This window comes from Molothrus ater, chromosome 13, assembly GCF_012460135.2.
Source record: "Molothrus ater isolate BHLD 08-10-18 breed brown headed cowbird chromosome 13, BPBGC_Mater_1.1, whole genome shotgun sequence".
Lineage (NCBI taxonomy): Eukaryota > Metazoa > Chordata > Aves > Passeriformes > Icteridae > Molothrus > Molothrus ater.
The window spans coordinates 18187721-18211707 of NC_050490.2; the positions used below are offsets into that span (position 1 = coordinate 18187721).

The window sequence follows — 23987 nt, forward strand, 5'->3', positions numbered from 1 at the left end:
GAGCGGCCACGGGCACCGCGCCGGAGCGGGCACGGCGCCGCCTGCCAGCCGGGAGGACCAAGGGCGGGAAATGCGACATCCACCCGGGCACGGGGACCGGGACACGGGAAACAGGGACATTTGCACAGGGACTGGGACAAACACACACACTACACCATGCACGGGAGTCAGGTCATGCAACCCCCCAGTGCACAGGCACCCTGCAGTTTCAAAAATCGCGGTTTTTTCCTCCCCAAAAAATGCTGCCACCTCCACACTGATATGCTTCCCACAGGGGAAAGAAATTCCCAGGTGTAATAACAAGTGTTAAACCCCGGGCACACCCAGTGCAATGAACCCCTAAAACACATTCAGCCTCCAGCAATGTGAGCCTCCCAAAACAACCCCACGATCCAGAGCTGTGAGCCCCCACCCAATGGTTCTACCCCCAAATTTCCCTTTGCAAAGCACAGTCCCTTTTTTCAAAGGAAAATGGTTTTTTGAACCCCTATAAACCAGAAAAAATAACTTTCTGCAGGTGCTCCCTCCTAAATTCACGTGCAGGTGGAAGCTCTGGGTAACACTGGGAGCTGAGGGCTGGTTTTCCCCACACGTCGCCCCAAAGGGTCTGTGGGGTTTGTGTTCCAAATAAAGCCTCTTGGACCATTGCTACAGCTCACCCCAATAACGCCCCTGGGACCATTGCCACAGCTCACCCCACCTTCTGTGGTAGCTTCACAGCACCAGGGGCTGGCAGAGGGCTGAATCCTCTGTGCAGGGCCAGGCTGGGCCAGGGACCTGCTGTCTCCACAGCAGAGATTCACAGGGAAAATCCTGAGGCGGGGAGAGGCCATGGCAGGATGGGGCTGAAGGAGGATGGATTTGCTCTTGGAATGAGGATGGCCAAGGGCAAGGGGCCCTTGTGTGAGCTGCTGAGGAATGAGTGGTGGGCTTTTTGGAAAGAACAAGACAATGCTGTCCTTTTTTAGCCTTATTATGATAGAATCATGGAATCGTGTGGGTCAGAAGCAACTTTAAAGCTCAGCCAGTTCCAACCATAAGCAGGGCCACCAAAATCAGGTTGCTCCAAGCCTCATCCAACCTGGCTTTTAACACTTCCAGGGATGAGGCAGCCACAGTTTCTTTGGACAGCCTGTGCCAGTGCTGGGCCAGCAGAAGGCCCTGGGGCACAAAATAATGACAGTGTAAGAGTTGAAACAGGTTGCACGGCTGCAGGATTGCTATTTGCTAAATTCTTATCTGCCTCTCCTGTCATGGCTGAGATGGAGTCAGTCTCTTCTACCAGGTAACATGCTACAGGACAAGGGAAATAGGTTTAAGTTGTGCCAGGAGAGGTTTAGTTTGGATATCAGTGAAAATTTCTTCACAGAAAGCGTTGTTGAACATTGGCACAGGCTGCCCGGGGCAGCAGTGGAGTCCTCATCCTGAAGGGATTTCAAAGCCGCGTGGATGTGAGGGCATGGCTTAGCGGCGGGCTCGGCAGCGCTGGGGAATGGTCAGACCGGATCCGGGAGGGTTTTCCCAGCCCAGCAGACGCTGTGGCTCAATGACTCCCACCGAGGAGGGCCCGAACCCCTGAGGGCGCCCGGCCATGGCGGCGCCGCCCGCCCCCCGCGGCGCGCGCAGGCGCGGGGCCCGCCCGGCGGGGGTCGGAGTGCGCAGGCGCGGGGGCGCCGCGGGCCGGTGCGGGCCGGGACGATGGCGGGGCCCAGCCTGCGGCCGCACGTGCACTGGGCACAGCGGCACCGCGAGCTCTTCCTGCGAGTGGACCTCAGCGACGTCCGGGTACGGCCGCGACACCCGGGGACACCTGGGGGACTGACCTGGGGACACCCGGCAGGGGACATCTGCGGACACCCGGGGGTGACACCTGGGGAACGCCGGGCGGGGACACCTGTGGGGAATTGGGTGTGGCTGGAGACTCACCTGGGGGACCCCGGGGGAAATCACCTGCAGGACACCTGGAAGGACTCACCTGCGGGGGAAATCACCTGCAGGACACCTGGAAGGACTCACCTGCGGGGGAGACTCACCGGCGGGCGGGGAGCACCTGCGCGACCCCCAGGGGTGGCGCACCTGCGGATCCCCGCGGTGACAGCGGCAGCGGGGCTCGGCGGTCCGGGGAGGGCTGTGCGGGCGGCGGGACCCCCTCGGGTGGATGCACTGGCCCCCGCGGGTGCGTGAGCTGTCACCTAATGCATGTTCTCCCTCCGCAGAACCCGGACATCACCATCACCGATAATGTCCTGCACTTCAGAGGTAGGAGCTCCATCGGGGGGTCTCAGCCTGGCCCCCACTCCGGGGCTGTCCCCCTTGTCCCCATCGCGCGGTGCCTGGTTCCTATCAGTGGCAGGAGCCGCTGTGCTGGGCATGTTCGGATCCGCCACATTCCCACCCACAGCCCTCTGTGTTCCAGCCCTGGTAACCACAACAGGCCCTATCTTATCTAACAAGAAAACCCCAACCTCCCCATATTTAAATACCAGTGGAATTTCCATATATCCTTCCCATCCCGGGCCAGCCAAACCCTGGAGATAACTCACAGCAAATTTTCCTTTCACAAAGACCTTGTGTGCAATTCTTATCAAGCCTCCACATCAGGAACTAGTGCTCCATTTGGAAAATAAAGCAGATCTTGCCCTGAAAGACGGGTTTTTTGCAGCTGGACAGATGCACATTCCAGCACCACGGAATTTTTTAAGATGTCTCATTAGGAGCTGCTGCCTCCTTGGTGAGCCACAGCCAGGCCATTTGATAGGAGGGTGTTGCACATCATGTTCTCTTTGGGATCAGTTTACGGCGTGGAAGGGTGGGAATTAAACACAGTGTGCAGTTTTGGAGCCCTTCCGGGGACAGGATCAATGTGGGAGATAACAAACCATGATAAGTGCCCTTCTGCCGCTGGGAAGGACTCCCCACATAACCCTCCTACTCACCCAGCAGCACCCATCTCCCTGGGTACTCTGTTGTGTGGAGGCTGGATCCCCCAGCAGGAGATTTTCTGCTGGATTTGAGTTATCTGTGAGCAGCCTTTTGATCCCCTCTTTTGGGAATTTGACACACTGGCTTCCTGCAGCAGGGACCCTTTTCCAGCGTGGTGCAGACTTGCAGCAGCTTTAGCTGCTGACTCCTGCATCTGCCCCTCCAAGGAAGGCTTTGGTGTCTTCCCTATAATTGTGTGGTTTCCTCTTGCCTCTGAGGAAGGCACGAAGAAAGTGCTGTGAGTAAGTGCTGAATATTTCTGTGTACAAAGCATCCTTTGCAGTGTGGAGCCACACTGACTGTCAATTCTTGTCTTTTAGCCCAGGGTCACGGTGCCAAAGGAGACAACATATATGAATTTGAGATCGAATTCCTCGAGCCAGTCGAGCCTAAAGTAGGTATTTTTACCTCTATAATTCTTGCAAAGAAAAAGTAAATTTTGAAGAACTTGAAAGGGAAATGGCTGTGCACAAAGTTCCCAATATACTGTTTTAATTTTTCTGGTAACTCTGTAACAGCCAGTTCTGTGGCAGTCCTGTGTGCCATTGTCTTGTTTTAATGCAAATCACCTCACTGGAGCTGGTGCTTGCATGGACCAGCTTGAGTAAGCACTTGCTTGTCACTTGTTACACAGCAGTTTTAAGTTTTTGAAAGGATTTAAAGCAGCAAAATAACAGGAGAATCTGGCAATGTGTTGTCTGATGCAACCTTGACTGGAGGTCAGGGGGGAACATTGTGCAGTCAGTGTGATGTTCATGGCTTCTTTTGAGTTTGACAAAAGAGAGTCAGGAGAATTTGTGTTTCTGGCTTGAGCAGATTTCTTAGGCTGTGATATGTTGTGGCTCCTGCTGGAGAAGTCTTTCCTTAATCCCTGTTGCAGTCTGAGTGGAAAGAGCTGTCCCTCTGTGTTACTCACAGGTGGCTGTGAGGTCTGTCCCCACCTCTCAGAGCCTGGGGCACAGGAGACCTTGGGCTTCGCTCCTGGGGCAGGATTTGTGCTGCTTATTCCTGAGCTGCAGTCAGACTGGGAGCCACTGTTCACCTCTGCTCCTCAGCAGGGAAGGAGAAGGAGGAGACCATCAGAGGGGAAATTTCCAGGCTCTGTCAGCAGGCATGTTTCTGGTGTGGCTCCTGCCAGGTGTGGAGTGGCAGACAGTGAACAGCTCTTGGTTCCAGGGTCTGGTCACTGCCTTATCATCAGCCTGGCCCACAGTGTGGGAGAGGTGCCTGTCTCCTGTGCTGGCAGACACAGGCTCTGCTGTGAGCCAGGCCTGGAAGGCAAGTCCTTGCCTCTGCAGAGCCTCCTTCCAAAAGTTGTCACTCTGAGTCACTGTGGAGAGACTGGAGAACAGACTGAACTCTGTGTAGCTACAGATGGTCAGGACCAGGCAGCATCACAGTCCAGGCTTTTCTCCTTTAGTTTTGATGTGCAGCATGAGTTCCCCTTGCTGGTGCCAGCAGTGAGAAATGGGGCCTGTGGCAGGCAAGGATGAGCTGTAGTAGCTGTAAATTACAGCAGCAGCCTTCAGATGTCTGAGGAGCATCCAGCAGCCTTGACAGAGCGGAGCTGCTGTAACGCGCTCTGTTAGGAGTGCAGCTTGTGCAGCAGTTTCAGCTGGTCTGACAGGCAGTGCCATGTGGAGCAGCCTCAGTGGTCAGAAGGGCTCCAAGGTGACAATGCCATGGGCTCCAAGGTGACAATGCTATGGACTGTAAAGATGGAGAGGTTCTGGGCTGCCACTGTGCAGGTGGAGAGGCCTTGTGGGGTGGCAGTGAGCACACTGCTTGCTCTGTCAGCTCACCTTGTCTCCAGGCATTCCCTAAGGCTCTTAGCTCCTTCTCTCGGTGCAGCAGGGGTCACATGGGGTCCCCTGTTTAGACAAGTACCTGTGGCTGCTGGCAGTGTTATTTTTACTGCTGGCTACAGGAGGTGGGTGGCTCACAGTACTAAGTGCAAGAAGGTGTAAAGCCAAGATCAGGGGTTCTGTCTAAGAAGGCTGGCACTGGGGTCTCTGCTAGCTCTGTGGTGGGATGCAGTGGTGCTGTGATATGGGCAGGCTGCTCATCAAGTCATGCAGCCATCACAGCTGCCATCTTCAACTGGACTGCCCTTTGCTTCCGTGCCTTGGGTGGCAGAGAGACGTTTGTGCTGCAGCAGTTGTGTCATCCCTGCCTCCTTGATAAGGGGAGCTTGGCTACCAACTCAGCCTCAGAGCTTGTTTCATTGGACTTCTGCTGATGTGTCTGCCCCCAGCCTGTGTGCAGGATGACCCAAAGGCAGCTGAACATCACTGTGCAGAAGAAAGAGAGTAACTGGTGGGAGAGGCTGACCAAGCAGGAGAAGCGCCCGCTCTTCCTGGCGCCCGATTTCGACCGCTGGTTGGACGAGTCGGATGCTGAGATGGAGCTGAAGGAAAAGGTGAGTCCTGTGGGCACCTGGAGCTTGTGCTGCCACTTACAAAGCAAGGACAGCTGTTCTCCTGTGCCTGAATCTGCACTCTTCATTTACCAGGAGTTCTGGCATGCTGATTGTTATTGCTGTTCTATATAGAGTTGGTTCCAAGTGTCGCATCCCATGAACTCTCTCTTACCATAGACTAGTCCTCCTGGGGGGAAAGACAGACTCCCACATGGACTTCCCCTGGTTTCCCCTTTCCCTGTCCCCTCACTGGCTTGGTACCACTGGTGGCTAAGGAGACCAACCCCCTCTGCCCTGCCCTTATCTCCGCCTCCCACCTCTTCCCCTTCTTAAGCTGCCTAGTGGTTGCAACCACTAGTGGTTGCCTTCTTTCTCACCGGGTTCCCTTCAGCCACATGTGATATACTCTGCTGGAATAAACCCTTGCAAAAAGGAGCCTTTCTTGCCTCTCTCGCTGAGCCAGCTGTGGTGAGTGTTGTGTGGGGATCTGACTGTGCTGCCTGAATGTCAACCCAATGTGCTTTTCTGCAGGAGAGGTTTGTTGGGAACAGATAGTAGGCAGCAGCACCCACCATTCAACACCCGCATTTTTAATTAAGTGGTTCAAATTGTAAGTGGGGATTTGGAAATAGGCACGTTTCTGGTTAGAACTGGAACTGGAGGCTGTGTGCTGGCTCCTTGCATGTGCCCCTTGCCTGGTGTGCTGATCCACAGAGGATCATGTCACTCTGCCATGTGGAGCCCAAAGGAGCGAGTCCTGGACATTGTCTGTGCGGGAAGCAGGGATTGTTGAGGCTTTCCTGAGCCCTGGCTGGCTCTGCTGGTGCATTCCCACCATCTGGTGAGCTTGAACAGCTTACTGAGTGGGGAGGTGCAAGATGGACTTGGAAAAGGCTTGAACAGACCACATTCCTGCAAATCCCTTTTACAACAAACACTGCCCTGTTCCCCTCTGCAGCCATGAGCTTAGTAGGGAGCAGAGAGGGGCACTGCAGTGCCAAGGCCCAGGAGCTTTGGGAAAGACAGGCAGAGAACCTGGGCTGGATGTTCTCTGTTCTCCTCAGGTTGCTGGTGGATCATGTAAGAAACAGCACAGTCATAACTGAGAATTAACACAGAAAGCAGAGGCTCTTTCAGCCAAAGCATCTAATTACTAGAACAAACCACACAGTGAGGGCAGGATAACTGGTTAACACCCTCTGGCTTTTACTGTACTATAATTTCTGGATGATGAATGTTCTGGTTTATGCTGGTGAAAATTTAAACCTTCTAGCTACTGTCTGCTTGGCTGAGTTTTAAACCCACCAGCTTTGCAGTAGTATAGTTAACAAATCACTTGCTAATTACAGTAAGTCTTTAAAACCTTATCCTTCATCTTAAGGAAGAAGAAAAGATTAACAAAATGAAAATAGAATCCAGAGTCCCAAAAGACCGTAAGTAACTGCATCTTTTTAGTGGGTAAAGTGGGATTTAGGAAGTTTGTTCACACTTTGTGAACCTTGACTCTAAAGGAGTTTTGAGTGGCTTGGGGTGTCTTGGAGGGGATCTTTGCTTTGTGAGCTATTAGAAATTTAATAAAAATGGACTGAAGTTTCTAAGGAATGTCAAAAATCTGACTAGCAAGTTCTGGAGTTCTGGCAGATGATGGCAAAAGCAGAACTCCCAGTGCACCCAACAATGCTTTTATCACAGTCAATAACTTCCCTTTTCCTTATAAGCTTTATTCTCAGAAATCCTGGTTTGCAGCTCTTTTACCATTGTACTCTGCTCACCTGATGTGTTTATTACTGATTTTAGCTTTCAAACACCTGAAGAAGGGATACCTGATCATGTATAATCTTGTACAGTTTTTGGGATTCTCTTGGATTTTTGTGAACATGACAGTACGACTATTCATCTTAGGAAAAGGCAAGTAATGAGCACTATTTTATTTATATTGGAGGGTTTGAGTTGATTTTCAGTGTTGTTTTTAAGACCTTTTAAATGGCAAAATCTAAAGGGAGATATATTTAGGAACTAAACCACGAGTGCAATGCCAAAGAGCACAACGAAAGCCTTTCAAAGGTCATCAAAGTGTCAAGGGCAGGAAAATACTGTCCCCTTGTAAGTCACAGCTGTGTACTCTGTGAATGATACTTGTGCTCTGCCAGGATCACTTCTAACAAAATCAGCTGAAGCAAAATGTCTCACTGACTGCAATGTTAATGTTTTTGAAAACGATCTGGACAGAATATTTTGTTTTTGAAGCAAGAACAATCCATTCTGTTGAGGTACAGCACTATTGCCATTTTTGTAAAGCAATTACTGAAATAGCTCTTGATCCTTCTGTGTGTGAAATGGAGCAGTGTTTCTGCCCCAGCTGCTGTGAGTTCAAGATAAGGCCTATAAAGAACTTATGTAATTATGCATCATGTTTTTCTCAAATACAGCTAGAATCCTGTTATCACAAGCTGTGCTGCTGCACCAGCTTCCTGAGCATGGAAATTCATTTGTTCTCTAAAACAGTTGGTTTTCTGTGTCTTACAGATTCCTTCTATGACACATTTCACACTATTTCTGATATGATGTATTTCTGTCAGACCCTGGCATTAATGGAGATCATGAATTCACTAATAGGACTGGTCAAATCACCGCTGATCCCTTCTGTAGTGCAGGTTGTATTTCTAAATTCTTCTCCTTGCTCTTATGCTTAAAGTAAATGTTTATTTTACACAAGTGTTGAGACTCTCCTAAAATAAGTGATGCAACCTCACTGGCACTGGACTAGAGGATTTCTTATTCGCAAGGCAGGAACCCATGCTTCCCAGTCTTGGCTGTGACAGGCTGTCTGTCTCCTTCCATCACCTGGGTAAGGGAGTGCAGGACAGCAAAAGCAAGAAGCTGATAAAAGTACATGATTTTGATTTGGTGCCAGTGCCCTTTTTATCCTGGTTGTGGTTGTTGTGCATAAAAATGAGGATGGCTGATTTGAGACTGGATCCCTTGGATTGTACCTAAATACAGGGCAAGATTCTTACTTGTAAGAAGCAGGTCACAGCTCAGCTCCGAGTTAGTTGTGTGCTCAGATGTGTGAGGAGTAGATATCTTGTGTTTCTGACAGCAAGGACTTGCCCTTCCTTCTGATGAAGAGTGAATGTTCCTTAATATGTTTTTCTTTAATAGATATTCGGAAGAAACTTCGTTTTATTTGTTATCCTTGGAACCTTGGAGGAAATGCAGAGCAAACCTGTGGTGTTCTTCATATTTTATTTCTGGAGTATCATTGAGCTGTTCAGGTTGGTGGGATTTTCCTCCTACCAAGTGTGCACAGAACAAAGTGGTTGTTCCCAAGAAAGAAGATTTTGATCTTTGTATTTTTTGGAAGAGTCGGCCCCAGAGGGTCCTTGAGTCATGGACTGTTCACAGCCTTCCTTCATCTGCCAAAAGCTAAGGCAGAGCTGGAGTCTGAAAGTGATACTGCCCTGTGGCTTTATTTCTTTGGTGCTGAGTTTCCATTGTTAAATGAGGCCTTTATCTTTGAACTGAAGTTATTTTGAAGGGTTTATTAGGCAGCCAGGAGTTGCCTTCATGCCTGTGTTCAGAATGAGCTCTGTAAACTGCCCAATGACTGTGTGTCCATCATCATCCACAGGGACAATGCCTTGAATATTCTTGTGTCATTTGGGAATTGTGTTGAGCACACAGTGTTTATACACAAGACCAATTCTAGCAGTAGTTTCCATTTTCAAGTGTTTGTTTCTCTCACACTGTAGGTATCCCTATTACATGCTTTCCTGCATTGGAATTGAATGGAAACCACTCACCTGGCTCCGTTACACTGCCTGGATCCCTCTCTACCCCTTAGGGGGCTTGGCAGAAGGTATCTCCTTAAAACAGTTTACTAAATAATGAATTCAAGGCTGGGAAAATAACTAAATTTCTTTTTTTGGCAGCTGGACTTAAAATAGTAAAATAGAACAACAGATAAATAGATTTGCTTTGAGGTGAACCAAATATAAGCATTTTGTCTTTCATACTGAATCAAATATTATTTTCAATTTGATGCAAAGTCTTCCTTTTGGAGGAAAGACTTCCTTTCTGGAGGGGCAAGTAAAGGCAATGATGGGTTGCATGAACAAATTGAACAAGAACAGGCTGCACAGGAGGCCAGTGCTCACTTCCCTCTGCTGAACCAAACCTTTGTCTGCTGGGCCTGACTTGCTCAGCCTGGCCTGGGTTCACACGAGCTCCCAGGTCTTGATATTATCTTGTAAATGAGTGCAGAGGACAGGCAGGGGCTTATTCCTGTGTTGCAAACCCATGTCTGTGAGCCAGGAGGAGCTTTGGGCATTGCCCAACACCAGGCAAGGGGAGGAGTGTGCTTGTTTCATTGCTGGGGGTATTTCTGGATGGCAAATCCTGCTGGCACAGGCCCTGGGGCTGCAGCTGTGCCTGAGAACAGAGTCTCACCAGGAAGGCTCCCTGCTGCACCCCCTCAGGCAGGTGCTTCCCACCCTTCTGCATGTTCAACACCTTCAAAATTGCTGTCATTAATCAGCACTGGCAAATTAGAAGGGACTATGCTGAAATAGTTGGTGTGGGCTGGGTAATTATATATTTTATCTGTACTTGGTAATGATGGTGGCCTTCTGCTTTCAGCTGTCTGTATTGTTCAATCCATTCCAATCTTCAGTGAAACAGGGAAATTTAGCCTGGGATTGCCAAATCCACTGAATGTCACAATCCAGTTTCCATTTGTGCTTCAAATATATCTTATAGCCTTGTTTTTAGGTAAGTATTTAATTCTATTTCTCAATATTGAAATAAAAAGCTTCCCCTGAATAACTTGATTTTTCAAAGAAAATGAAATTCCTGCATCTTGGGGACCATGGCAACACAAAATTGCTTGAGGTTCAAGTGTTATCCTTGTGGATTGTTCATGTAAATTTGTCAGTGATGGAGGGGAACATACCTCCAACGAGCTCTGATTAGCCCCCAAAAAGGTGATCTTGGTAACAAATTAGCAGTGTAAAGTTCGGTCAAAGGAATAATTTTTACATGTGTTTATAACCATAGTACACTTAGTTTCACCTTTTAGGGGGTATTTGACCTCTAGAGTGATGTACTGGCAATCTAAACATAATTTCAAATTTAAGTAATTTGGTTAAATCTTGCAATATAATCACAAATGCAACATGAAATCACGTTTTCCCAGGAAACAATCTAGAACTCTCTTTAAATAGTGTATTTAAAGAAGAAAACCTGCTTGAGACATAGTTGGTTTCTGGTGTAACATTTGTAAACACAATTTAAATTCCTGGTACCCACACCCACGCTGGGTATCCACAACTCCCCACAATCTAACCGAGAATTTTAAACTGAACTTTCACTAGATTTCTCCTGCTCACAGACATTGCTTAAAGCCACCCTTCAGTTGAGTTTCACTCTGAAATACCTGGTTCATCCTCCTTAGATCTGCACAGCTGGTGTCACAACTTGTTAAAGGTGACAAACAAACCTTCTAAGCAGCTCTTTGCCAAACAGCCTGTGCAGCAACTCCTGCCTCAGCCAGCAAGAAAAACACTTGCATTAGCTTTCACTGCTACACACACCCCTAAATAATTTATTTTGTTGTGTGGTGGTTGGGTTAGTTGGGTTCTGTTGTTTTTCCTTTAGATCTGGTACAGCCATTTAGCATAAAAAGACGCAGTGATGTCCTACCTAAACACTTCATTCTTTTCCAGGGGTATTTGTAAACTTCCGTTACCTCTACAAGCAAAGGAAACAGCACCTTGGACCAAAGAAGAGAAAGATGAAGTGAAGCAAGACTGCAATGATTTCTTATCTCACTTGGGGACAAGATAAGCCTCTAATTCTTACGGTTTTACTCACTGTAATTCAAGAATTTTGTAAAATGAAATGACCACGCTAGATTTCATGATTTCATAGTGAATTCAGGTAACATTCCCTTATATTGGATTTTGTTCCCTTTCCATCATCTATGCATGGCATTTACCATTGAACATTTAAACTTGTATCCTGTCAACCAGCATATTAGAAAGAAATCCTATTATCTGCATATGATATGCTTATAATCAGTGGAGCAGCACTAACTAGAAATAATGTTTATCTTTTAATTGGAGATTTGCTCTTTCAATATTGCATGCAGATAGGGCTTCTGAAGTGGGATATGCTCTTTGCTGGCCTGTGCTGTTCCTGGGAGGCATCTTGATGGCAGGAGGAGGCACAGTCTGAGGCCACTGTTTGGGTGTTTATCAACCACTGGGATAAACTTGCTCAGTATATACCCCCCCTTTTCTTCTGCAGCATTATTGATGGTACAGAATTAAAACTGGAAGTAGCTAATGCTGATTTAAATGCTACCAACTTAGTCTGTTTCTAGTTGAGCCTTAACAGAATAGGAGCTCTGTGTGGACCATAGCAATGTGTATTCCTGTAGCAACACATCCTGTCCAGTCATTAGGGAAAGGAAGCTGCCACTGAGGGCAGAAATGCTTTCCTGGTTGGTAGAGCAAGCACTGAAATGTAACAAAACAAGGGAACATAGGTACCAGCTTTCCTGGCACGTGAACCCCAACAGAACTCCATCCAACCCATGCAAAAGGAGAATGTGGAATTCTCATGGGACATAGGGCCCCTCTGATCCATCCTGGCAGAGCTGTGGCTCCTGTATTTACAGCCTTCAGCAAGGCAGCAAAGTCACTCTTCTACCTGCATTTAGGGGTGCAGCAGAGAAGTTGGTGTGTATGGTTGGCTGGCTCCTGGGGGGATGGTACAGGGGGCTCAAACAAACTGTATTATTTAGATAGCGCATATCAAATCTTAGTAAGGGAGGTCCCACACAGGGTTTGAAGGACCCTTTTCTCTTTGCTTGCTTTAACCACCACCACCACCAAAGAGAGGTTCCCCCCACGTTTCAGGTCATCTGCTGTCTCACCTGGAAACCTCTGACTCAGTTGACTTTATTTCAGCATATCCTTCACACTGAGCCTCCTGTAGCTGATCCCAGATTCCTCTGGCCTCCTTAACCCAGTTTAGAAAGGTACAGCAAGTTTAGTTCAAACTGCACTGTGGTTATGAACAGGTTGTTTCCCAACTGCTACTGCCCCAGGCACTGCAGAGCAATGCCAGCAATCCAGAACAGACACAAGCTGAGATTAGCTTAGTGCCATGTTACTATTTATCTTTTTCTATTGTAAAACAATATGAACCCTCCAGAAAATTATTTTATATATATTAAAAGTAACAAACAGAAGGTTTGTGATATGGACCCAGTGCTTGTTACTGTAAATGAAATAGTGTTATGAGGAGACTAGCATAGAAGCAGTACAAGCTCCATGCTGCATTTCACAAATTGTGTTCTGTCAACAAGAGGCGTGATACAACTTCTCTTTGGGAGAAGCACAGCCTACTTTACTCAGGAGAGTTGAGCACTATTTACACAATATTTCACTTAGCACACACTGTACCTATGTTTGAAGTATGTGAAAGGGTTGAATTAGCTGAGTAACAGAACAGCAAGGATCACTTTCATACTTTGATTTCTTCTCTGGGCATTTAAACCTCTGTTATGAAATCCGTATGTATTCATCAGTGAAATTGTGGTACCTAGTGCAAGCTGTCATGGATCTTACACTACTGAATTTTAGTCCTTCAGAAAGAATGTGTTTCTATTAATAAAGATTTACAACCAAATTTTGTTTTAGTTCAGTTGTTTGTTCTTTCAAATTATACGACTTCCTGAGAAGTTGTATAATTTGATATTTAACTTGAGATAAACAGCTGGGACCTGAGCCTTCACCAGGTCAGTCTTTTGGGCCTGCTATGAAAATGGAACAAATCCAACTTAAATTTTCATGAAGAGTAACTCTTTATTTGTATTATGCAAATAAAAAAAACATGTGTCCCAAGATCAAGTTTCAGAAGCAAAAGCACTGCAATGCAAGTGATAATGCTTAGTACAAACTGTCTGTCAAGTTGGGCATAAAGTCAGGGCCAACACCCCAAAATCAGTTTTGTATCTGATCTTGCAGGGTGCTTCTCACACCTTTCTTTGGACTAATCAAGTTGATGTGTAAAGTGTAGTAGCTGCCTTTTAGGATACTTTCACCAGCAAGTTCAATTGTGTAGTAACTACATTTTGGGAAGGCCAAAATCCAAGAGCTGCCAACGGCATTTTTTTCTCTCCTCACATGTACTAGATAACTTCCACCCATCATCCAACACCACCACTGGGTTTGGGACACTTTCCACAGTTTCCAGGTCTGACTAACAGCCACCACAAATGAGCTACGTTTGTTTAGAGAGCACTGATGCAAAACTTCCCGGTTTGGATAGGAAGGTCTTCAAACAGTGATTGAACAGGCCAGAAGAAAATCTGAACTGCTTGAGCCTTAATCTAGAGAAGCTCCCAAAATGGAGGCTTCACATTCTCTCAGTGCTGCTGCTGGAAAAGTCAGTCTGCAGAGGAGCAATGTTGTGATCATAGGCAGCGTATTCCGAGGCCCCAGTACTTGCCACTTTGAGCTGCTGGGCCGCATGTGTGAGCTGGAAGGCGGCGTCGGGGTGGGCGGTGTCGGGCAGCAGCGTGCACTCCCGCTCCAGCATGTCTGCCACGCCCTTCAGCAGCTCCAGGAAGCCAAAGGCCAGAGCTGCCTTTCGCAAACGGTTCAGCTCCTGCAAAGACACAAAACCCCTTTTAAAGCCACTCCAAGCCTCAACATCAAACGTGGGTTTCTTGTATCAGTTTTTAAAGGTGATGTTACTCACAGTGCAGCTGCTGGAAAGTGCCCAGCTGCTCGCAGACAAAGTCAGGGCTGAAGATGACAGTGGTCTTCCCTTGATCCTTCCCTATAAACCTCCACTTCTTCCTTTTGTGCATTCAGCTATTGTACCTGCCTGCTTTGTCTGTGTCCCAGCAGGGCTCCAGCTTAGGCTTCACTGACTGACTGCTGCCTTTGACCACAGTGTCCAGTAAAATGTAGACACATTGATTTTTCTTCCCTATAAACTGAACAGTGCTTATGTGCACTTAGGCAGGGTATTCATTCTTCAGGTCTCTGGAGGCCGCAATACCAAACTGCTTCAGCACTAAGCTTGCAAGAGGAATAATTACCTCCAGCTACAGTCTGGTTATGGATCATTATAGTGTGGCCAAATGTGCCTGGAACTTTGTCTTTCTCTGCTTCAGTTGTAGATGAAATGGAGGAGACATTTTCAAGACTCAGAATGACATCTGTGTTCCTATTCCTCTCTGATCCCTGTTCATTTCTGCCTGGACAACAGCATAGAAGTTCACCATGGAAGTAGCAGAGGTCATGAGGGCACTTGTAGACATGACACATCTGTGCCACAAAATGTAGTGCCAGACTATTGAAATGAGACCCCCTTGTCTCACCTAACCAGCCTGTAAGTTATTGCAGAGCACTGCAAGCCTGAACAGAGCACACTGTGGCTCCTCTGTCAAATGCACCACCATCACTGTGGAGCAAACTTAGCCAGCCTGGAATGTTACTCACTTTATAGAAGGTCTGTGTTTTTTCAGGGAGTTTCCTTGCGTTTCTCAAGATCTTCTGTACATCTGTCTGCAGAAAAGAGAAAAAAAAAAAAACCAAAAATCTTGCCAGCTTCTGGGGGAAGCTGCAGAACAACCCCCAACTCTTTATGGATAAATTATCCTGACCATTGACAAAACTGCAGCTCACAAAGGCAGAAACATAACTGGTAATTATACTAAATCAAATAAACCAAGCCAGATGCTCCACTGGAGACACAACTCTCATTAAACAAGCTATGCTTTCTGATTGCATTTTAATCATGACATTGTAAAGAGGCAGTGTTTATAAAAATGAAAGAAAAGCAATAAAGCAATTACTCTAAATGGGCAAGACATGCACAGACTGCAGTTCCTGCTGAGATGGCTCCTGCTGCTCCAGGTAAAGCAGCACAACCTGGCTCATTACCTGGAGGCCACTGGGTTTGATCCAGACAGTGACATTCTGAGCATAGCTGCGCTTGTTCTTGGGCTGCAAAGGGAAAGGGCTCTTGTTGTCATCCTCTCCATAAGGATTTTCTTTTGCATCTGGGAGAAAAGATAAATTATAGGCTTAGCAACCAAGAATTGCCGAGATCATTCACACAGAATGGTTATGAGTTACTCAGAGGAGTGTGACCAGTACCTGAAATGGGGCCAAGCTGTGCCATCTTCCCCAGCCATGGGAGGGGCTCAGGACCAGGTTCAAAGAGTGACATCATGAGGTTTGATTTCTTCTTGCTATCAGCTTGTGAATAAAGCATTCCATACCACTCTGGCCTGTGGAAAAGAGCAAACCCTCAAAGGCTGAAAATCTTCCCCCTCTCTGCGTAGAATGTGCCTCCCTCTCACTGTGTGGAGGCTCAATGTTTGCAATTTGTACTGACAGAAACAAATCTGCAATTACAAATCCACAGCTTAGTCTAGCAGTGCAGAGTACTGCACAGAATACAGATATAAATAAGCATAATTTATAAATAAAGTATAAATGAGCAAAGTAAGAGATTTTTCAGGCAGACATCCAGCTCCATACCCCAACTGGACGAGAGCCACCATGCCTTCCACTTTCAGGCTGCCATGTAATAAAACACAGAAGTTGGGGATTTTCCCAGCAATCTGATTAGCTGAATTCTCATCTTCAGTGTCATCTGTGATCCCAGGTCCCACCTCATCCCCCTCTGGGGAAGAATCAAAGCAAACAAAGAGAAAACATGAGAATAAATTCAAACACAAGAGATCTGTTTCCATGACACCACCCTTTACTGTCTGCCTCCAAGAGTTAATTAATACTTTTGTAGAACAAACAGCTGCAGAATGAACTGCTTGGGCAAAGTGGCACAATAATGACACATAAATGTTCCACTGCATTGTACTCAAGGGCATTAAATATTCATCTTGCATCACATTTTTCATGGCTCATTATTATTCTGAACTGTATGTTTAGATGTTCTATTAATAATGATGTTGTAAGGACCCTGGCCCCTCTATGAACTTCACAAAGAACACAGTATGCAAAATAAGAGAGCTTGTGGTCAAGGTTTTAATTTTAATGCAATCACAGAAATATGACATCTGGTATTTTGATAAAGTGAAAAAACCTGTCCAAACCTCATTACAAGTGAAGCTTAAAGTAGTTTTTGCTGAACTAAACCCAACTTGCTCACCTCTGTTAAGTGCAATGGGCAGTACCAAGTGTCTGGACAAGACAGGAGGGCTGGAAATGTCTGCAATATCTACAAACCCAACAATTTCTAGATCTGCAGGGAGACAACAGATTTAAATCAGATTAAAGACAGTTTAAGTCATATTTGGAAATAACTGAAATGCATTCAGAGGCTATTTAACATCACCACCAACAGGTTTTCTGAAGCAATGACTAAAGGCAGCACAAGAGAACCCTTACTGAACTGGGGTGCAAAGGTGTTAATAAGTTAGAAATACATAAAACACCCAACTTTTGAAGATGACTTTCAGCACACACAGACTGCTGCCCATGAGCTGTGCTGCTGGACAGTTACAGAACTGAGCACCTTGGTATTTACACTGCACACAATCCACTGCTGTCTTACAAATTCCAGAAGAGAAAAAGCAAATACCTGCTACTCATGGGAGCTGTGTCCACTAACAGGAGGGCTGGGAAGGTTTTTCTTTGTACAGTTGTTTTTAAAAATCTCTTCCCTGAAGCTTATGAGGACGTTCATGGAAAGCAACCTGTGGCTGTCTCCCAGTCTCTACCCCTAGGAGTTGTCACCCTGAGCTCTGAAAGTGCCTCTACCCTACTGCAGCCCTTTAGCCAGGTACACATGGATGAAGCAGGATGATATTTTTGTTCCCTGGTGTCACACATACACCAAAAAATTACACAATCAGAGACTGATCCTTGCAGAGACAAAGTAGATGAGGCAATAACTCCACAGGATGAGAGGTGGTAGTGAAAGAGCAGAAATCAAATGGATTTTAGTAAAAAAGCAATCAAAGATTTGTTACCTGTATTAATTGCTTTAGGAATGGGGTCTATTTCCTCATCTATAATGAAAGGCTCTGGTCTGGGAAATACTTGCACATCAGATGTTAAGTGGCCACACTTGAGGACAGCATGGAATGGTGTATAAGCCAGGTCTATTAGCTTTCTAGAAGACAGTTATTAAGGAAAACATAATACATATTAAATGAAAATAGGTTGTCTAAAGCACACTAATTTAGCTCCCAAAACTTTTTAAACTACAGTTAATTCAATAGTTCTTGTGTTGCTAAATCATGAAACAAAGCAGCATTATCCCACTCATGGAAAATGAACAGTAATTATGGAAATTACTGTCTTTTATCTGCCAAGCATAAACAGATCCTACAGTTTGGTTACAATGACTAAATAAATATTGACCATAACCAGTGAAGGCCAAGATGAAATTACAGTTAACAAGATTAAAAAATAAAGAATTTAATTAGAACATCTCATATCACCAGATTTCTTATTGTATTTGTTTTCCTTTTGAGATACCAACTGGAGACCTTCCCAAAGGTCTGTTATCTACAAGTGTGCTCACCCAAACATGGACTGCACATTCTTCAGACACAGGGGGCCATCAATGGTGAAAATCTGCCCTTCCCCATTGTTTAAATCAATGAGCCGTTCCAGGCAGTCTAAGGAATCTGTGCTTTGAAGCTGTAGAAAAAGAAAGGGAAATATTTTTGCTGAGTGTTCTTTTTAGTCTCTTTTGTACTAACCAGTATTTTTAAAGAAAATATACACAACACAGCAAAAAGCATCTGATTGGATGCTCCCATGATTTTTTGTTCTCTCTCTCTCCTTTCCAAATAAATCAACATTCTTTGTCTCCCTGGCAATGTTCTCTTATTACTTATCAGAAATAGATGATTTATTTTAAATATTTATTTTAAATATTTTCTCAGTTATTTTGAGATGTTAACAGTGCTTCAATCCACCAGCTTAATCAAAAGAGTCATCCTTGACAGAGACCATGAAGCAAGGCATCTAACTGATGCCTTTGCAGAAAACCCTTCTGTGAAGGACACAAGAATACAGGTGTCAAATCAAAAGCAATGCTATTAATAAAACTTAATCTAATGAATATTAGTCAAATAGGCTTCTTTTTAAACAAATGTTTATGCAGCAGAATTCTGACTCCTGTGAAGATTTTTAAAGCTGGGATTGAAATTTGCAAGAGAAAGAGAAAGGAGGAAGAAAATTGACACCTTTCCTTCAAAACTAAGGGAAGATGTTTTGAACACTGGCTTGGAGACTTCAGTTTTCCCCTCTCAGATTTCTACACACAGCTACTGTGTCTTAAGTGTTAAGCATCTTTGCAACACGAGTAATTTATTCAAGAACTTAACTGTAGATTAAGAAGAGCCCCAAAAGCATTCAACGTAATTAATGCAGTAGTAATATAAACAGAGACATTAAAATTCCATAATATTCCCCAGGGACAAACTGACACGATTTATAAAGACTATGGTAATAAAGCAGTTACAGTAGATAATAACAGTGCAATAATAAAACTTAAATTCTCTTTCACCCAAGAACTAAGCACCAGAATGTCAACTAAACCTTAAGCACAAGAACATCAACAGAATGTTTTGTGCTGACCTGGCCGTTAGCTCAGACAAGACCAACAATTACCCAATGGAACAAAGAATAAAACATCACCTCTTCCAGGTTGGCCATGCACATGACGTAGAGCTTGGACGGGAACGGGAAGGGCAGTGGGAACCTGTTGCTGTCGCTGCGCTGGCTGTGGGTGGCCAGGGAGTGGCGCAGGGAGCCCCGGCCGATGCCCAGGCAGCCGTCGGTGACCAGGACAACCTGCGGGGACCGGGGACGGTGAGACACTTCCAGCTACACTGCAGGAGCCTTCCTGCAGCACCTGCTCCCACCCAAACTCCCTATCCCAGCGGCTTTCCTCCACCGAGCTGGGCAAAATTTCCAGAAGGAACCCCACACACAATCAAGGAGAAATTGAAGACTGAACCCTCGTGGTTTACATGGTGTGAATGGTAAATAAATGATTTCTTGGCATTAGGCAATTGCACCAACATTTGAATCTCATATATTTAAATGCACGCTAGAAGCACAGTGGCTACACAGCCAAAAACCAGCCTCTTGCTGCTGGACTCAAGGACTCCAGCTTTATTTTCAGATGGATGATAAAGCCCATTTCTTCTGCAGAATCTGGAGAGCAACTCAACTTCCACTACAAGCCACAGAAACCTCAGAAAAGGGTACTATTAGTGATCTTAATGCTTTGCAAATACAGCTGCATTATGCTCCCATTTTGCAGCAGAACTACTATATCAAAACCACACACTTTTCCATTCAATTGCACATCCAGAGTCAATCCCTGTGGAAACCTGCACTAATTACACTGAATAATGGGATTATTTACACTCAGCTGTGACCCAGCTTCCAGAGGAGTAAAAGAGCTGCTCCTTCAATGCTGCATGGCAACAGCAGGAATGATTTCTGGCTGCTAGGTAAGGAAAATCAAATCCAGCTGAAACTCCATGTGTAATTGCTACATCCAGATTTGTATTCTCCCTGCATCCTCAGCCTCTCTCACAGTCTCCTCAGAACTGGTGCTCACCAGTGATGTTTTCCACCACTCCAAGGCTGCACAGTACATTCCTCAGTGCCCTCCACCATCCCAGCACCTGAAGTGCCAGTGAAATGAGCTATGGCACAAATGAGAGACAAAATAGTTGAGGTCTAATCTCTGCTTGGTTTTCATATCTTTCTTGTTGTTTGCTGTCCCAAGGTGCCTTTTGCCCGTGTTGGATGATGAAACCCTGCCTAACCAATAAATCTCTATCCTTTTTCTCTTCAAGGAATATTGCTTTAGGCATCTTCCCAGCTCACCAAGCTGCAAAATTGCTGAACTTAAATCAAGTGTCTCAGAAACCAAGGGTTAAAGCAAACTCTGCCATAAAAGGCAGCAGATTTGGAAGGCTGAGAGCTTGCAGGGCTGAATGGGGGGTGTGAGAGGCTGCATGGCAAATGACTCATTTGGGAGAGAAGTCAGATCAAAACACACTCAGCAGCAGCAGCCCCACGCTGTTGGTTGAGAGCTGGGATTGTTAAAGCCCTGGAAACCATGAAGGACTGGAGGGGAGAGGCTCCTGCTGTGGGACTACACCCTTTCCAAACGGACTGAGGCTGCTGGGACAGCAGACTGCATCCAGACCAAACACCAGGCCTGCACAACAGTGCTCCTGAGCCACGTTTTACAATCCACTGCACTAAAGAACACATTGGGCAGGAAACAGTCTCAGGTTTTTTTGTTGCTGAATATTTTTATAAAGATCACCTTCTGTTCATACTGCAGGTTTAGCCAAAATACTAATTCTTTGTGGTTTTGCACAAAGCATGCCTGAGAGCATTCCAAACTTTCAAATTACATTTACATTTCTATGTGCAACTCACAGGACAGAATCAATCACAGAATCACAGGATGGTTTGGGTTGGAAGGGGTCTTAAACATCACCAAGTTCCAATCTCCCTGCCAGGGATAACTAAACATGCAGTCAACTTAAACCAGATCAATCAGCCATACCTGGCAAGGAATTGCTGCCCCCCACTCCTGCTGGACAATATTGCAAACCCCCAGCAGCGCTGACTCCAAACAGGTTTTGTCATAATCATCCATGTTACTGAGGGCTTCCTGCAAAAACAAACACCACAGTCACTGCTGGGGGAGCATCCCTGCCAGGACACACCCAGCAGGCACTCCTGGCTTTCAAGGAACTGTAATGTTATCAACACAGCTCTTTAACAGTGAAAAAACACCTTTGCATGTCTTAAAAAAGTGAAAACCTGAGGCAACACCTAACAGGAAACATTCAGCTGAGAAAATCCTCACAGGTGTCAGAGCAGAGACCACAAGGAGTTTATTTCACAAAAACTCTTTGGCAGAGAGAGAGTGACAAATCCAAAACTCACATCTGCATCCATAAAGCAGCTTTTCTCCTAGAAATGAAAACCTCACACTCAACACAGCATCATCAGGGTGCAGCTGTGAGATGAACTTGCTAAAGGAGCCTGGTTGGGCTCCTGGCTTGCAAAATTCCTCAAATGAACTCTTAAGGAAGTGAAAACTAATCAGAGAGGATGCAGTGGCACCCTCCTGCTAAACTGCAAACACAACAGAGAACAGCTTTAAAAATCTCTTTGCCCGACGGACAAACCCAAACCATGGTGCCCTGAGAGAGCAATGTGTCATTTCCCCCTTCACGTGAGGGTCAGATATAAATGTACAAATTTTACTGGATTCACAGGCTCCAGTGCCTTACTGCACTCATGTGAAACTTCCCTCTTGGACTTTCTCCTTCCCATTTCCTCCTCACAACTTCCCACCACATCTGTGAGGCCTAAGATCACTTATTCTCACTATTGCACTGTTTTGACCTCTACACACTCTCAACAGCAGCTTCTCTCTCCAAAGCCTTTCTAAATGGCCCTGTCAGCTGCATTGTTTATCAAGAGCAAACCAATAAATGAACATAAAAACAGTGACACCATAGACCCACTTGGGGAGCTTCATCAGGCAGCCCTTCCCTCCATCCCATTTTTACCTCCATCCCATTTTAGAGTCAATGAGCCACACCCCAGTGCTCACCTGCAAAGGTGCAATTGGCAAAGTTCAATCACTGATTGAACTTTGAAATCACTCATTTCACTTGCCCTTAAAATGAAGACAAACTCACTCAATTCAAGACGTTGTGCACAGGATGATACCAAATCACACAACTTCACCCTGCTTTGGTAGCACAGTTGGCTGATTTTTAAAAATGTCGACGTTTTACTGCTTCAGTGTTCACACCCCGTACCTGGAGTGTGTTGTAGTCTCTTGTGAAAGGCACCATGAGCTCCCAGAGGGATGAAAACACCACCAAGGCCGTGAACTCCAGCTTGTAGTTGGTGGCCATGTGCTCGAAGAGCATGGTGAGCCCGTGGGCAGCCAGGTGCTTGCGCTGGTACTCCTCGGAGCCCTCCACCGACACGGGCCGCGTCATGGACAGCGACACGTCCATCACCACCACCGTGGGCATGGCGAGCAGCTCCTGGGCCGCCCTCACGGACGGGCTCGGCCGGGATCACCTGCCTGCAGGGGAGGGAAGGCACAAATCACCACCAAAGCTGCACCCGGGGAGCCGCGTGTCTCGCCCCCTCACGCTGACCCCGGGGAGAAGCGACAATTACCCTTGTCCCCCTCAGAACGAGGGGCTGAGCACAGATTAGGTGAATACACGCTGAACCCCGCACGGCATTTCCAGCCGGGCACAGCGCAAGGCCTGGAGACGGCAGGAGCTGAGCCTCGCTAGGGAAAAGGAGCAGCCCTGCCGGTCGGGCAGAGATCCAGCCCTCCCTACGAGCCTTCGCCCTCAGCGGGGCTGTCCCGGAGCGCTCCCGGGCCGAGCGGCGGCGGCGGGCACGGAGCGGGGCGGCGGAAGGGAAACGCTGCTGCACACCCCGGCGCGCCGCGCCGCCATGCGTCCGGCACGGAACGCGTCCGGCCGGAAGGCGCGGCCCTTCCCGCCCGGGCCGCGCCTCACGCAGTCCGTGAGGGCTGACGCCGCTCGGGAAGCGGGAATGTGGGATGGCCGTGCTGAGGGAATGTGGTGCCCATGTAAAATAGCACCACAAGTGACCGCTATGTGTGGAGAAGGGTTTATGGATAAGCATCCCGGCTGGGCAGTGCGCCTCCTTCTCTCGCTTCTGTACCTGTGGGAGTGGAGGGGCGGGAGGCAATAAACTGCAGTGCAAAACTGGGATGTACTCCTGAAATTGTGTGTTCAGTTTGCTTTAAAATTATCAGAGAGGCACAGTTTAGCTGGAAAAGCCCTCTAAGATCATCAAGTCCCACTGTTGCCCCAGCACTGCCATAGGCCACCATAAGCCATGTCCCCATGTGCCACATCCATCCAGCTTTAAATCCCTCCAGGGATGGGGACTCCAGCACTGCCCTGGGCAGCCCTGCTCTACTGCTGAACAAGCCTTTCAGAAGAGACATTTTCCCAATATCCAACCTAAACCTCCACTGGCCCAGCCTGAAGCCATTTCCTCTCCTCCTGTCTCTGTTCCCTGGAGCAGAGCCCGACCCCCCCCTGGCTGTCCCCTCCTGTCAGGAGTTGTGCAGAGCCACAAGGTCCCTCCTGAGCCCCCTTTGCTCTAGGCTGAGCTCCCTCAGCTCCCTCAGCCACTCCAGACCCTTCCCCAGCTCCATTCCCTTCCCTGGACATGCTCCAGCACCTCAATGTCCTTCTTGCCATGAAGGACCCAAATCAAATCATACATTTCTAATTCCCCCTGCAATAAATCTGATGATTAGATTGCTGTGGCTGTTAAATCCTTGGCCAGGGATGTTGTTATTTCTTCCCTTGTGGAGCTGCACCATATCAGTGCCACAGAAGAGTCCCAGGTCCCTGCTCCCTTCCTCTACCTCAGTGCTCCTGGCACAGGTCCTGAGGGATTTTCCAAGAGCCAATGAGTTTTAAACCTCGCTCTGGCATTGCAAAGTGGTCACATACTGGCAAAGACCA

The 23987-nt window shown here is 46.8% G+C and overlaps 2 protein-coding genes across 2 annotated transcripts; one reads left to right on the forward strand and one right to left on the reverse strand.

Moving 5' to 3' along the window:
- Nucleotides 1-1667: 1667 nt before the first annotated feature.
- HACD3 (3-hydroxyacyl-CoA dehydratase 3) lies at nucleotides 1668-13096 on the forward strand. The gene is made up of 11 exons (XM_036389420.2): nucleotides 1668-1785; nucleotides 2217-2259; nucleotides 3303-3376; nucleotides 5237-5401; nucleotides 6783-6834; nucleotides 7199-7309; nucleotides 7928-8055; nucleotides 8564-8676; nucleotides 9154-9260; nucleotides 10040-10171; nucleotides 11125-13096. Exons 1-11 carry the CDS (start codon nucleotides 1699-1701, stop codon nucleotides 11199-11201), a joined length of 1089 nt encoding a protein of 362 aa, XP_036245313.1. The 5' UTR covers nucleotides 1668-1698; the 3' UTR covers nucleotides 11202-13096.
- A 151-nt stretch (nucleotides 13097-13247) lies between these two features.
- Nucleotides 13248-22917, reverse strand: INTS14 (integrator complex subunit 14). Its single transcript, XM_036389419.1, has 12 exons — nucleotides 22648-22917; nucleotides 22275-22549; nucleotides 21002-21109; nucleotides 19102-19257; nucleotides 17978-18096; nucleotides 17421-17563; nucleotides 16598-16690; nucleotides 15967-16111; nucleotides 15580-15713; nucleotides 15364-15482; nucleotides 14920-14985; nucleotides 13248-14077 (listed from the first exon to the last, which is right to left on the reverse strand). The coding sequence occupies exons 2-12, from the start codon at nucleotides 22494-22496 to the stop codon at nucleotides 13826-13828; spliced, it is 1557 nt and encodes a 518-aa protein (XP_036245312.1). The 5' UTR covers nucleotides 22497-22549; nucleotides 22648-22917; the 3' UTR covers nucleotides 13248-13825.
- Nucleotides 22918-23987: the final 1070 nt, after the last annotated feature.

Coding starts and splice junctions, on each gene's coding strand:
- HACD3 (XM_036389420.2), top strand. CDS start 1,699: ATGGCGGGGCCCAGCCTGCGGCCGCACGTGCACTGGGCACAGCGGCAC. Junction 1,786..2,216: donor TGGACCTCAGCGACGTCCGG/GTACGGCCGCGA, acceptor CTCCCTCCGCAG/AACCCGGACATCACCATCAC. Junction 9,261..10,039: donor CTTAGGGGGCTTGGCAGAAG/GTATCTCCTTAA, acceptor TTCTGCTTTCAG/CTGTCTGTATTGTTCAATCC.
- INTS14 (XM_036389419.1), bottom strand. CDS start 22,496: ATGCCCACGGTGGTGGTGATGGACGTGTCGCTGTCCATGACGCGGCCC. Junction 17,564..17,977: donor AATGTGCAGTCCATGTTTGG/GTGAGCACACTT, acceptor ACTGTCTTCTAG/AAAGCTAATAGACCTGGCTT. Junction 15,483..15,579: donor ACAGCTTGGCCCCATTTCAG/GTACTGGTCACA, acceptor CTTTTCTCCCAG/ATGCAAAAGAAAATCCTTAT.